At 36.7% G+C, this 16,231-nt stretch overlaps 1 protein-coding gene across 3 annotated transcripts in view; it reads right to left on the bottom strand.

Moving 5' to 3' along the window:
• The window catches only part of STK39 (serine/threonine kinase 39), a 75,642-nt gene that overhangs the window by 14,005 nt on the left and 45,406 nt on the right, over positions 1-16,231 (bottom strand). For all 3 annotated transcript variants that reach the window (XM_036386877.2, XM_036386876.2, XM_036386875.2), the window contains 2 exons: positions 5,782-5,834; positions 3,881-3,949 (listed from right to left, as the gene is read on the bottom strand). In XM_036386877.2, coding sequence (XP_036242770.1) covers positions 3,881-3,949; positions 5,782-5,834 — 122 coding nt within the window. The remainder of the gene's footprint in view (positions 1-3,880; positions 3,950-5,781; positions 5,835-16,231) is intronic.

Here is a 16,231-nt window from a genome sequence, read left to right as displayed (position 1 = left end):
GCTGTTTCAATTTCAAATGCTTTACTACTGTAATTGGTAACTATATACTATTGCTACACTATGTTATATATATTACTTACTGTTTAGCAGTCCTTGAAATAATGTTATTCTGGATTTGGTCAGATACATGTTCTCTAAACTCATGGTTATTACCCTATCCACAGCCATACTGGACTTTCTTTATAAATCTAGATGCCAATTTAAGTTCTGTTTACTTACAAAGTCATTGTATCAAACTATTATGGCATCTATTGTATTCACACGTACAAGAAAATATTCAAGATATTGATGAAAAAGCTTGCTACATTAAAAATATAACCTCATTACAAAATACAATCTGTTGGTTTTCAGCTGGTTCTTCTAAACACATTAGGCCTTTCAGCAGGAAGCTTTATTTTTAACTGACTAAAAGCTTTTCCTCTGGTTACTAAGTGGATATCTCCAACATCTCCAACCAAGACTTTCAGCAGTAGTTTACGTCACATGTATTTAAAAGTGAATGTGTATCTTCTATGATGCTTAAAGTATTCAGAGATACTTTTTTGACAAAAACATCTTTTAAAAGGTACATTAATATAGTAGAGGGCAACTGCACATTTCTTGATGGCATGGACATCAAGGCTTTTATTTATTCAGTATTCAGGAAGGGAAGGGTGTGGTGGTTATGTATATACTGCAATTTAGTAATTGTAAATACACCTTCAGGTTGTGAAATTTAAGCAAGGACTCCAGGAAATTAACTGTAGTCTAAGGCTTCATTGTAGTTATATGCACACTGTATACACCAGTGGAGTAGGACTGCAACTACGTGATTTTCAACAGAATCAACTGCTGATATGATTTGAGTTTTCCTTATGGTATCAAAAATATAATGAAGCATTACCTGATGAACATTTACCAGCTAATATACATGCATTGCATACAGAGACACATTATCTCAAAAGGAACTTTGAAAATATTCCCTATCTGATTCAACATAGATATTTCTGCATAAAAATACCTCATCAGCAAGATACCACTGGCTCCAAGGCTCATTCCCCTCTGCAAACACAAATTCTAGTCTGCTTTTAAACAAATCTCTGTGCTGATTCCCATGATCTAGGGACCTTGTGTGAAACAATGCTAAAAGAAACCAGCCAATCAGAGCCAAACCCGAACGTCAAGCCGGGATTTCTCCTTTTCTGCAGAACAGAGAGCTGAACTTCATGTACATCAGAAAGGAAATCTTCCTGGGAAGCCTGTGTTAAGTGAAGCAAATCCAGCAAGATTCAAGTGAAGCTTGCTGATGCTTAGAAGCAAATTCTATAGAACTTAAGGTGTCAGCTTTTAAATTCTATACACTAACAACTTCAGCTCACACATGCCATGGCCATTCTTCCACAACAGCATTTGCTGAGTCCTATTTAAATGTCCTTTCAGAAGATCAGCCATCATGCCAACAAACTGTTGAGTTCAACATAAAAACATGGATTTTCACCTTCCTCTCTTGTCCATGTCTCTACATGTTTTAACATCCATGAAAAGAATCTACAGGAACAGCTTCCATGAGACTATCTCAGAATCTTGTTTTCATTCAGGTTACAGTGGCTGAATTTCTCCCTGTGTCAGCTAAAAAATGAAAGGCAATTTATCACCTGCTTTCAATCTGGAAACTAATGGAATCAGTTCTTCTGGTGAAGAAGGTTAACGAAGCTCTTCCATACTATTCCCTTATTCCTATATAGGAAGATTTTAAACCTTTTGAGTGAACAAGGTGCTAACATAATTTTACACAGAAAATTATTTTTGTAAGCAGATTTGCATTTTAAACACCATCTGCTCTCTTATATGACCTCTGGCTTTAAACTGAAACATTTCTTAAGATTGCACTGTTACAGTGAAATATTCTAACAAAGTGCAAATTTTAATTTTTAACTTAATTAAAAGCAAAATTGCATTTTGCAGAAATATTCCTTCAGTAAAATATGAAATCTGAAGTAATTTTCTAGGAAGGTAACAATGTCCAAACATATTTGAAAACTTCACAGGTGAAGCAGACATAAGATTATAACACGAATTCACTCAAGAATTTGTGCCTGTGGAGCTTGAAGTAAGTTACATCATAAAAAACCCACCATACAAACTAAATAAAGATTAATATAAACTAAAGAGGAATTACTGAAATTAAATACAATTTGATTCATTTCATTACATAGAAGAAATTTTATTTCCTTTGATTTTTTTAGTACCACAGTAAAAGATAAAACATGAAAGTACAGAAGGAACCATCATAATCCTAAAAAACAAAGTCTGATGCAATTCAAAACAGGGACTAAGCAAGGAAGTAAACTTTTATCACTAGATTGTGTCTCTAACCAAGCCTGATAGGGAAAATCTTGTTTAAATATTTGTGCTTCTTCAAGGACCAAAATGCTATCACTGTGGGATGGGAATTTATCACATGAGGGACATCTATTTTCATTTGCCTTTCCCCCATCATGCCCCTTGCAAGATGATAACAAATCCCATTCATGCTGCCATTTTCACAGAAGTACTGGCACTTTGCATTGAAATGGAATTTTGCAGCAAAGGGAAAATGAAGAAGGGAAAAGAATTTCTCACTGGGTCCCAGCAGGACTTGCACTGCAGCATCACCAGCTATGACTCAAAGTGCCACCTGACTGCCCAGGCAGTCCAATAACAATTATTTTGTTATCCAGAAAAAAAATGTCTTTTTTTTCTAAATGAAAATTCTGCCAGAAATATTATCAGCAGTCTGGTAATGAAATTTTTCATACTGGATGTTTAAATGACAACAAACCAAGGCCAAGCAACTCCTCCTCCTGAACCCTTAAAATAACCATGCAGTAGAAGTGACTTTAAGAGTGCCTACAGCTTGTGTCATCTGCAAGCCTCTTTGTTCTTCAGAAATAAAGGTAAAAGAACTGATAAGAATTTTAGTTCTTAGATCAGCTAGAATTAATCTGTATTCTGATCATCAAAAAGCAAAAAGTACTTTTTTTGCTTCTCTCAGAAGGAGTTTAACTACAAATGCAGTTAAAATGTATTTTAGATAATCTTCCAGGAGAGTAATGAATTTCTGGAGCAGTGAAACACTCTCCATACCACTGAGGAGTTTGGTAAGGAAATCTTAACCTACTGATAAGAATTTGGTTTTGACCACAACACAAAAATTGACTAGGTTTTATTCCTTAATTCAGTTCTCCCTCATCTAGCATATATTATCCCCCGCTCTGATTTTGTTGATTATACATCTGCTGGTCTTGAGCATCCAGAAAAAAGGAAGAAGATGCCGAGAAATAAGCACTTCCAAATTAATCACCTTTATGAAGCACTGAATTTCAAATAAAAGAAAAAAAATGAAAACGTTACTAAGCCTGGAATAGAAAAATAGAGAAGCATCTTTCAGTCATCAGAAAACATTTCTGAGTACCTTTTTTTTTTTAATACAGAAATAATACCACTAGATGCAATTTCATAGGTCCTGAACACTGTCTTGCTCCTCCTTCTATGAACCCAAACAGAAGACTAACTTCAGAGTTGCCAAAGCACACTCTGCAGTATCCTACTGACAAATCATTTTATTGTTACACAAAAAAAAATGAAGTTATCACAAAAATGCTCAATCATAGACTTGTCAATAATCCTTCAGGAGAAATATGTTATATCACCCCTCTCAAACCACTGAAGAGATCTGACTTCTAAAAGCAATTCTTGGACTGGTATCAAAATTGCCTTGTTGATTGAACTATGCATACATGAAAGCAAAATTAGGACAAAAAAGATTTTCTGAAAACCAGCATCAGAGAAAACATTTTTTCACATCCATTTAACACAAACTTGTCACAAGAGTATAATTGCAAACAAAAATGTAATTTACCTATAACTACATCATGGCCATCAACCAGGCCTGCAGAGAACAGCTCCTGAGAAACGCCATCTGCTGTGTCTGTCCAAAAGGTGAAAGGAATAAGTGTGAGAGTCCAGAAAAACAACAAAACGTATCAGTCATCCAATGCACTTCAACAAAAATATATATTTTAGTTCCAAAACACCCAGGGAGGCAGGATTGAATTCAAAATTATCTTTAATTAGGAGGAAAAAAAGATAATTATCTTATCAGCCTCTGCACAGCAAATCACATAAGGTAATGATTCATTGCAAACCCCCACAGACCTCTCCTGGCCACCAGCACTTCTCTCTTATCTAACTACATCCTCATACACATTTTGCAAGTTCAGTATCTTCACAACCAAGAAAATAAACTATGCTTTAGCGTGGTTTTCTTTATGCCCTCCTTTGTTGTGCATATCTAAGCAGAAACATGGTTGACTAGGCTTTCTTGTTTGTTGCAAGTGGCATAAAGGACTTACATGAACAGTCATTATTTTGAGATCTAGGTTTTAAATAGCTTTTAAGTATTGTGAATCAGGAAATTCAAAGCTTTGGGTGGATTTCCTATTAACTGTTGTACCTGAGTGGGTGAATTCCTAAGTGCCTGTGACTAGTACTTGCCCTGCATAAAGACCTTAGAAGGCTTATATGTAAGTAGGCAGGAACAGCAGGAACAAGCCGAAATTCTAGCTAAATCTCAACTGTAATCTGTCCCCAGCACCAAACACCCTAATGGAGCTCATGCTTTGAGACAGTTAAATGAAGTTTTATCATTTCCTCAAGAAACACACACAGGGAAAAGCAAGGTAGCTGAGCCAGCTGCAGCTTCTGGAGATGAGAAGCAGAGCTGCCTTCTGGCTGTCTCAGTGAGTGACTATAGGAACAGTCTATCCTCTTATTTCTGACCAAGTAGGAATTCTCAGATGGCTTAAGTAACTGCTTCCCAAGTAATTATTTTGGCAAACTGAGATGTTCTGTGCCAAATTAAGTAACAGGCCTTTTTTGTTTTTACTCATTGCCAAAATCAATGAGAAAAGCAGGTAGACAACACAGAATAAATCCATGCACACAACTACTGCACATGAAAGATACTATGATTTACTGTGAAAGAGACACCTCTTCCAACCTGGATTTAATTTTAGGTGAAAGCTCTTTGAAGGCTTCTCTAAATAAAGTGAATACTGACTTCTAAGGAATATAAAATAGGTTCATAGTTCAAAGGGTTGCAGATTAACAAGGATGATACCTTCTTACTCAAAATATTAGCCTTCTATGCATTTCATCCCAGTAACACTTGATTTTTTCAAACAAAGGCCGCTGTACAAGTTCTTACAGTTCTTAGCACCGGAAAGCCTACAGTTCTATAAGTATGCAGCAGAGTTTAAAGTTTCAATACCAGAATTTCTTTCTGGTGATAATACCAAAGCTAGAGATACAGCTAAACTTTCAGCTGAAGACAGCATTTGAAAAATGGTGTGCACTGTCGTTAATAGACCATCTTTTACTATAAAAGGGAAAGAAGCTCAAATATTACTACCATCACCACGTACACTTTTATGGCTACTATATTCTATTTCCTACAATGTTTTCCAAATGTGAAAATGGAAATACTGCTAGGCAAGATCTTATATACCATATAGATAATTTCAATAAGACATGAAATTGATAAAAGTATACTGTGAATAAAGTTTTCTAATATATATATTATGCAACCTTGCCACTAGAATTTACATACATTTGCAATTCCTACTCCACTGAGGTTCCATATAAAGCTCTGCACAGTAGGAAACATTCCAGAGAGGCAGTCTGCATGAAGCATAAGCAGTAATCCATTTCTGAAATGCATTTTTAAGCAGTAAGAGAATAATTCAGTTGCAGGAGCCTTACCTCTGCCTGGAGTAAACTCAAACCGTATGTCATTAAGTTCTTTCCTGGAGTTCCTGAAAAACAGTCAGTGCGTACATTAAAATGTAATGAAGGACAGAACTACTATTCAGTTCCTACACCCAAAGAATACCTCTGGCATTGACAACCACATTTTGTGTGTTTTCATGAAAATACTGCTCTCCCAAAGTACACAGACTGGAAAGACTCCATTGTATTTTCATGGCAGCATTTTGGGAAAACTAGCAGAAAAATATGCTTGAGTTGAGAATGCATTCAGTACCATAAAGGATAAAATAAAGTCCTCTGATAAATATTTTCCTTTTCATATTCAAAAGGCATTGTGCCATATTGACTCTAATAGTTCAACACAGTTTGAGTCAGATACCTTATCCTCCAAGGACAACAGTAGATTCACTTGGACTTAAAGCTCCTTATTTGGGGTCACATTTATACAAAGATGTTTAAGAGACAAAGTATCCAGCAAATGTTAAATGCTGAAAAGTAGTGGTAATGCACAGTGTTTATAAAAGGGTAAATTCTTTACTCCAAATGAGTAAATTCTTTCACTGACCATCCTTGTCTCAGCAGTGAGGTTCCACCTACACATAAAACGAGCAGTAAAATGTTAAATCCCAAGGTTTTTTGTCTTCCTGCTTGCCTCAAAGAGTGTTTTAACAAGTTCAGTGTGTGATACAGTCTTAAGGGAATTAATGGCAATGTTATAGAATTCCTTTACAGCCTTATACTGTGCCCCATTCCATGCATGTTTACAGCTTCAGGTTTAGTTAATAATTTCTTCCATCAACAAAACATTTGCCTCTGCAAAACAGACGTCCATCTCGTTTTTGGAAATGACAAGTCAGCTGAGCACAGGGAGGAACCTAATTGCTGTAGCCCCTCTTTTTCCAATGAATAGCTCAATCTACTTGAAATGCTAATGGCAACAGAATGTGCTTTGCAGTTCATTATTCTTCTCCTCAGTAAGGAAACTGTATGCAAGCTCCTATTTCAGCATACCAGGCCATGAAGTCTTGCTGTGGGAAAGCTAAATCCAATAGGTAGGCATTTTCAGCTCTGACTTACATCTATTACTGCTTGCTAAATACTTCTAGGAATATTACAGAGCCAAAACCAGCATCATACAGAAACACAAAAGCCAGAATGACTGGCAGCACACACAACAGTAAGAGAGCAAACCCTGAAAAATGAGTATGCCACATGCAGTGCTTAAAATGAAAAGTACTCATTTACTGAATCTACTAAATGCTTCAAAGCTAAAGGAGTTTCGGGTTCCCAAAATTCTACTCTAAATAAAGAACTATAGAAGTTAAGATCACTAACACAAAGCTGCAGATAATGAAGCTAGCCAGCTTCATTATCAGCTTCTTTCTCTCTCTCCTAGAAAAATATGAATGGCTTTCTGTTAAAACAAACAACAACAAAAAACATAAAAAACATCAACTTAAAGACCTATCTCCAGGTTCCCTTTTGACAAAAACTGTTTTCCAAAAAAAAGGAAAATGCACAAAAACTTAGCATTATTCTTAAATAAGAAATGTTCTGACTGAATGTCTACGTTACTCAAATACTCATTTCCTGCACACACTTCAGAAGAAACAAATCAAGTGAATAAAGACTTTCACACCTTTTTAGAGGTAAACCAGGAGGTAGGAACTAGATGACCTTTAAGGTCTCTTCTAAGCCAAACCATTTTGATTCTGTGACCAAGAAACCTAATCCATTAGGTCCTCTAATTATATCTTTCCACAGACCTCCCATAAGCAGAATATCTACTATATAAAAAGGCACCAAGTAATTATGAACTCTTATGAAAATCACCAGCTTCTCACAGCTGTTTGAAAGACGAGCTGCTCCTGTTATGCTCCTTCCTCATGCAGGATGCACATGGGCTGTATGTTAGTCTCCAAATTCCAAAATATCCCAATTAAAAAGTTAAGGAGTCACATCAGTTTATTTTAGTCAAGGTGAAAATTCATTAAAGGTTGATATATATTCAGCAATCCAACTTTGCTATTGAGAATTGTTACACTCTGAACTATTTTGAACTTAGGACACTGCTGCTTTCTTTATAATGGTATTCAGCTATTGAGGAAAGAAAAACAATGAAAGTTTGGCAAGATTAATTTGCTAGAAGCCTGTAAGTGCTTTTGCTTATTGTTCCATTACCTGCCAGACATTTATTGATTTCCATAAATTATGTATTCCAATATATAATCCACCAAATAGCAGATGCACTTGAGTTCTCCCCTAAAAGCACCTCATGCTCTTTTCTAGCCTTTAGACACTTCTCTGGTTCTAGTTAATGTCACTGTAACTGCAAATTAGTTTGCTAGCTCCCTTGGTGAAAACTGTTTGGATTTGTTGATTAATTTGCAGGCAGAGTTTGCAAGCAGCGTTTCATTTGTTCCTTTTTTTTATCTTACATCCATTACACTCTTATCATGCAGCAGCATACAGACTTGATTTCTGCTATATAGAAATAGGATTAGAAAAAAGGCACTTAGTAACTTTTCAATTAATAATTTTATCTTCTTCATAATTTCTTAATGGTTCCTATTTTCTCAAATACATTTGTGAAAAAGTTATTTCTGTTTTAAAATGCCGACTCAGACCTTTACACCATCTCTTATAATACCTCTTTTGTGCTTCTAGCTCTGTGGCATTACAGACTAATATACCTTGATTATCATGGATAAAACAAGGCCATCCCTCATCTCTTTTTATAAAGTAGTAAATTTTAAGTGCTTTGTGCATTTTTATTCACTTCAAGTTTATTTTCATTATGCGCTCACCTCCAACAGGAAGAATTCCAAATGTTTTGAATAAGGGTGGCACCAAAGCATGCCATGCTAAGACATTTTGGCAGCCATCTTACAGGCAAAGTAATTTCAGAATCTAAAATTTCCCACTTTGTGAAAGCATGTTCTGCAACTCCTCATTGTTTTTTTGTTTTCATCAGAAGCACCTGACGTGCACACCAAGATTGCTAAATCTGATTTCAAGGGAATAATGCTTCCTCAAGGAAGTTGAAAAAGCACAAAGGCCACCCACTTAGCCCCTCACCTACAAACTTTGGCAATCCTGTCATTAGGATATAAAAGATATTCTGTTTTGAAGGAAGTTATTTGCAAAACAATGCTAATATTGACCAAAATCAGGATTAGAGAATAAACAAATTATGCAACTATTCAGACTGACATGGTTCTACTGACAAAATCATAAGACATGAGAGAGATTTCAGGCATTTGCATTTAAAGAAGCCTTCAAATAATTACCTAATGATAGCACAATTCCTGCTACAGTCAATTATCTCTGTTCCACATGATTGACAAAAGATGTGCGTTGTTGAATTAAAATAGAAAATTGTTTGTGTAATGATACAACTGTAAATTAGAGACATTAAATGTCATTATTTCTTTTGTCCTTAAAAGTAGAATGTATGTCATGTAAGTGCAATTCAGGAAAATGAGATGTCTTGGAATTAAACTTTAGGACTAAAACATGCTGGAATACTTTGATTATGTATCAAGCAGTCGATTTTCTTTCAATTTTGCCATCTTTCTTACCCTCACAAATTTATCCTTCATTTCTTATGCAGACTTATCAAAAACATCAGCTTCTATTTCACACAAGCTTCAGCATCTTCCATACAGCCCTCAGGGAGAGTCTGTATTCCTGGATGAGATGCATCCTACCATAGCTAAATAACTGTATATTCTTCCTTCCCAATGTAAGAAAAAAAATTTCTCAGACAAGGTTAACCAAAACCAGTGTGTGTGTGCAGGTGTGTAAGAACATCCACATTCTGTCTCTGCATTGCTTGCCTAATTTTCAGACTTTAGTTACTCAATCATCACATGTGGTTTCCAAAACCTGATGTAGGGAGCTAAGCATCCAAGAATGCAGGTGCTGACAGAATGGTAACCACCACAGCTGACTCATGACTGCAAGAGACAACAGCAGAATGCAGAATATTAATTCTTTTCTAGAAACAGAAATAAGCTCATCTTTAACCAAAACTGTAGAAATTTTATTATGAAAGCACCATAAAATGGTGCCACATGGCACCCTTCACCAGTCAGTTTTTCCCCTCTTCATATTCCTAACAAGCCCTACTCCCACCAGGACAGAAGCTCCCTCACCATGAGGGACTGATGACACTGGCCAAGTCAGTGCGCTTTAACAAAAAACACGTGCTAAAAAAAAATTATCTCACTTGTACAAAACTTCAGACCCACAGATGTTCCTACCACCTAAAATTTGAACTGCATTGAAACTACCATGGAAGCAAAGTTAGAATGAAAAAACAAGACAGCATAGCCTAAGAAGCAAGGGTAAGCAGCTTGGCATTTGCACTACCTCACTGCAGTTGTTGCTGTAATTAAAATCACAGAAGAATTCAAATGACTTGCTCATTTAGACTGCAGAGAAAGCAGAAGTTCACATCAAAATGAAGTGGACTAATCAGAGTGATAGGTGGGTTATACATCCTAGAGCTGTACTCATCCAGTTTTCATTCTACATCTCTAGGGCAAGATCTTAGTGCATACAATACAAGAAATACAATTGAGGGGGGAGAAGGACAGAAGAGTGGGGTTTGCAGGTTTATTTAAAAGAAATTTTACATGCATTTTTCTTCTTGCTGGAAAAAATGCTGGAGAGACAAATGTTTGGCCTCACCAAATGTCACTCAAATTTCAAAAGGTCATCTGCCTTTTCTCAATAAAGTGTCACCCATTTTTGTCTTTCACCTGCTTAAGGCAGAAAGCCCAGGATAAACACAGTTCCCCATGAAGTCTATGTAGCCTTGTTTTCACACTGGTAGCTTATTTCACAGGTGTTGCATTTTTTTATTAAAAGCAGAATTTTAAGTATTAAATACCTGCACTGATGATCCATAGTACCTGTTTATTATATCAGTTTTGATTAATTAAAACTTTATTTCAACTTTATTTCGAGAACATAGTTAATAAACAGACAACAGTGAAATACAAACTGGCACTTTACTTTCAATATTATAAAGAGGATGAGGGAATAAAATATTGGAATAAACAAGTCAACAAATTAATTCATCCCATATTTAAGGTTTAGCCAATCTCAATCCTCTATACATTTATGTTCTCTGCCTTACAAATTTCTTATGCTTCAGCTGTGGAATTTAGCTATTAATCTAAGGCACAGCAAGTGAGAATCCTCTCCTACCTCAACAGAAATCAAAGTTCACTTTTTTCCTGCTCCTACCCCACTTTCTTGATTTCTGAAGTCATGATACTATGTACACAGATGAACCAAAGCAGGAATAAGAGGAATTTATATTTATTAATGTAATTTTGTGAATCAGAACACGAAGGCTCCTGTGGGATTATATAAACACAAGAGAACAGAGCATTTGTAAAGAAGCATTAGCCTCCAGAGGATTCACCACATGCTTGTGTAAACGCCTTTATTTCTAACACTTTGATGCTCAGCTGTCATTTAATAATCAATACCCAGGCTCCTCCATTACAAATTACCATATTATCAAGAGCAGATCATGCCTGTTCAGCACTGTAGAGATGGCTCTGCTCTACTTACTTTTAATTACTTCAGGTCAATTGTAAATTAAATGAAAAGGCATCACTGCTAGCTTTTGGTAAGAGCAAAAGAGATCTTTGAATTCTCTTCTGCTTCCAGATGAAGAAGAATGGGACTAAAATCTCTCTGTATTAATAAAATGTGGTCCCAAATAATTATTTTAAGTTCATCAAAACCTTACCATTTACCTCAATGGTTCTGGGAAAACTCTCTGAGTTTAGAACTTAGCTCCCTCTATAGATATTACTGGAAGAAGGAAATACATTTAATATATGATGTTTCACTATCAAGTTATAGGACTCAACAGTTTAATTTAACACAAAAAAATGCCACTACTATTTAATCATCACATGATCTTGGGTAAAGAGCAGATCCCTCAGATGATACAAACACTTCTTAATCAGTACACATCAAGAGGTAGCAGCAACACTAACAGCAAAGCACAGCCAAATGATGCTTTCAAGATTGGAAAACATAATGCCAAAATGAAACATTGTCATTTGGCTGATAAGCTGTTGGAATGACACAGCAGCAGTTACCTGTTAAAGATTTACTGTCTCTATGCCACTTACTATACAGAAAAGGCAAGTGCACATTAAAAAAAAAAAAATCAACCACAAGGGAATTGTTATGGTCACAATCAGATCAGCTAGGAACATTGTCCAAGGCTCCAGGGCAGCTGATAGCTCCTCCCTCAGGAAGGGTCTTGACAACATATTTCTATCCATAGCTGATAGGTCCAAGTTGCTTAAGACTCAAAAGAAACTAGAGTCCTTTCCATCTAGTGGAAATGGATGGGATATGATAGTGAAACCTTGAAATGTCTGACAGAAAAAACACAAGAAAACCGATACCTTTTAGAAGTGACATATAAACGTTAAATCCTTTCTCTCAATCCACTGGTTTACAGCCCCAAGTCTACATATTATGACAAAGAAGTGTTAGAACTAGAGACATTTTAAATTTATCTATATCCAAATATGCTGCTTCTCTATTTCTGCAGTTGCTGATGCCAGAAGCTAAATCAGAAGAACATTAAAAGCCCTTCAATTTTTTTTACTTGCTATGTTCATTTCCAGCTAAGTCAAGCAGCAAATTCTGAAACAATATTTTTTGCCTCAGTTATCAGTGACTCATTTCAGTGCACAGGCAGTGAAAAGCAGTATTCACTTGCATCATCTTTTTTGAAATTCACACTTCCTACCTGCTCTCATACATCAGCAGTGGGAATAACTTCAGCAAAAAGCTATCAAGTTTTTTTGCAGCAGAGATGGCAGTATTGATCATGAGGTTTTTTCCTCTGAAAGTACTCTCAAGTAGCACAAAAGTTTTTTTAAGAGCAGTGGTAAAGATTTAACTTCTGAAAAGCATTAGTTTATGACAAGTACTTGAAATACAAGGAAGGGCACACACAATTATGTTTAGAATTTATTAATGTGGTAAAATCTTAATGCTTGGTAGAAACCTAGAAGGAACTGGAATTAAGTGCAGAGAACATCAGTAATGTTAAAAAAGTCACCTGGAAGTATTCAGAGAGGATTTCAATAACAGAGAGGACAACATGCACATAATTTGATCACTTTGTTAAACATTACAGTGCATTGTGGTTATAGTTGCCTTTCTGGATTTGCCTGTAATTTAACTTATCCACTCTGAGTGTATCACTGTATGTTTTGATACCAAATATTATTGAGCAGTGCACACTTTAAGGAAGTCAAACCTGCATTAAAGTGTTTTTTTATTAAAAGCAGACTGCATGCTTGCATGACTGAAGTGATACACCATCTGCCTGACTGATAAGAAATACCACAGCAACTTAGAGATTAAACAAACAAAGCCTTGCTTTGTATGCCTCTGTATGCGTGGTGCACAAGAAGAGGGATTATAACCTGTTATTCCAGTAACAAATTCTTCAAGTTCAGCATTGAAAAATAGCCAGCAATGCTTGAAGCAAAATGCCACTTCCTTAAATCAGAAAGTGTGAAAGGCCAATCATTGCCAGGAGGCTGGGGGTGTTTCAGAATAGAGCTCTAGAAAAGTGATTTTATTTATGAAATCAAGACAAAAGACTTACAAGAACTTCTACAGGTATATGGAGTTTTTTTAATAGAACCTTGTAATTCCCCAGTGCACAAAACAGGCTTTGAGAGGAAGGCACAGAGAAACTTTTGACTTGATCCAAATCAAAGAAAGTTTTAATCATGTTGAATCAAAAACTGCCTGGAAGCCTGAATCCTTTTAATCCCACTGCCTCAGAGTTTTACAGTGCTGATCACCTGTCAGTATATTACTGTCAAACAAAAGGAGACTTCTAGGTAAACCAGAAAGACACCTGGCCACCACAAAAATTACAATCTGTATATCATCCATCTAAAAGTCATGGATCCTGACTAGCTTATCAAAAAGAGTGGGAAGCATGGAAAAAAGTCTAAGCTTTGTTTTAAACTCTTCAAAGGTTTCATCTATTTATCCTGCCAAACTTTCTCTTTACAGTAAATCAGCTTCACCAGCAAAGTCTGCTCCTACGTTAAATTCTTGTCACACCTGTGTCCCAGTCCACCTCTTGGGGCCATTTACTGGCCCCACTAGAGCAATAACAATTGTGAGGCAAAACAAAATAAATAAAATCGAGTTTATTTAAAATTTTGCCTTCCCCTCAAAAATATCAGAAGTCACAAACCAACCAACTGAAAGCTGGCTGCTGCTTTACAGGGACCCAACACAGTCCCAGAACATCCCCACCAGTGGAAAGATGGAGGACCACACAACTAAGTGGGAACAGAAAAAAAATTACTTCAAATGGTTTCAGCCCTGCCCAACACCATCACATTCACAGGCCAGTAAAATTCATTTGCCAGTAAAATATTTCCATTTGCCCCTTTTATTCTTCCACTGGCTTAATTCATTTAGTGTGCAGGAACTGTATTAAATTAGGTCCTGGGACATTCTAAATTACTGTCAATAAATTATCTTCCTGTCATAGGAGCTAATTTAACCATCTTAGATTGCTTCAGATAATTTGCAATTCTTAACTATTAACCATTAACAAGTCTCCTAATTTAACACAAAATATCTGTTATTAATCCAAGTAATCAAACCCTCTACCAGTGACCTTCCTAAATCTGTAACTGCAACAGCTTGGTTAGATTGGAAATTTCAAATCCAGGGTGGTAATTCCTCCCCACTTCCCTTCCCTGGTGCTGTGAACAGTCCTGTTGGAAGACTCAATCACAGACAATTGCCTTGGCCTCTCCCTGCAGAGTTCCTGCCAGGTTCTGATGCTGAGACACGCGGTGTTCACAGCCTTACTGGAAACAAATTTGGATTACAGATTTCATTCCTCCCTACTCTCAAATACCACTTCCTCTTGAGGGTGAGGATATAGAAGCATTGGCATTTCAAAGTGGCAATTGCTCAGGCTGGGTCAGAGTTACACACTGTGGTAACAGATCCAGCCAGTGAGAACCAGTATTTTCAGCTCACTGCAAAATTCAAGCACAGTCTCTTAACTACATCAGAGCTTTAAAACACTAATGGCCCATATTAAGCATTTAATACTAGATCCTTTCAAGAGCTTTTCAGGGAATTACCTAAAACAGCCTGCTGATAATTTCCCTTTTGGGGCAATGTACTCCAGGACACAATACTGCAAAAGATAGAAAAAAAATTGGAAATTGCTGTCTCCAGCCCATGATATAACCCTGACAGTAGAGAATTTTTTGACAACTTAGCTCACACTGAGAAAACTATGAAAACAGAAAGGCATTAAATATCTGTAAGGACAGATAAATCCGTTAGTCTGGGTGGTTTTCCCTTTTCTTGAGTAAGGTAGTTAAATACCACCATTTGTATAAAGAGTACCATGGGATTCTTCAAAAATTATTTCAGACTGTGAGCTGTGTTTCTGATCCACAACAAGGCATTTGCAGTAAACAGAGGATGATGTTAATTTAGCACACCCTACTGAATCACTGAATGAGTCCAACCCTGCTGTGACCAGGAAAAATATAATAGAACCTGACCATCCAGGTAAAGAATTACTTAAATGCATTAATTCTTCTGCCAGAATTCCTCCTTCATGAAAGCAATTTTTAATTTTTATGGGTACTATTAACCTTGTTCTGGAACATACTGCTAGAAAAAAAAAAATGCAAGCTAACACCTAAAATGCAATGGGGGGGTGTCATGGTGTAGCCTCACTGTAGAAGAGGAAAAAAAAAAAAGCAGGAGCACTTTCTTCCTGCCCACCTCTTGTCACTTTTAAAGGTTGCCATCTCTTTACCCTTTGCCCTCTCCCAAATCCCCAGGCACTATTCTTTAAACCTTATGGTCCACACTCCCAAGCCTCATACTAAGTTGTTTCTGCTCAAAAAGCTCTGTTTGCATCAACTTGCATGACAAAGTCTCAACAGGGAAGAGGGTCAACAGTGAACAGGAAGCACAACTCAAGTGCTACCAAAGGTACCTTGCTTAAGACGTTATCTATAGTCAGCCAGTGGCTGCCTGAGCTTTGGTGAGTGTTCCATAAGCAAAATAACTCCTGCCTTTAAATTAGCAATTATACAGAAATTCTAAATACTGTCTCTGCTGCTGGGTAGAGATATAGGCAGCTTGTAGCCCTCACAGTCAAATCAGCCCTTCACAAAGTGCCAAACAAAAGAAAAGTGTGTTACTTAGTGCAGCCCACACCCCTACACTGCCCCCAAACACACACACACACTGCTCATGTGCTAGCTCTGACCCCACTCACATGCTCAGGCTGCCAGCAGAAGCAAGTCTGTGCCAAGATCTATAACTCTGCCCCCCTCCTACCACTGAGACCAGACACAGCTAGAGCTCACATAGGACAGAGGTT

Source organism: Molothrus ater, chromosome 7, assembly GCF_012460135.2.
Source record: "Molothrus ater isolate BHLD 08-10-18 breed brown headed cowbird chromosome 7, BPBGC_Mater_1.1, whole genome shotgun sequence".
NCBI classification, from domain to species: Eukaryota; Metazoa; Chordata; class Aves; order Passeriformes; family Icteridae; genus Molothrus; species Molothrus ater.
Note: the sequence above shows the minus strand (reverse complement) of the source record. Positions and strands in the feature narration are given on the sequence as shown.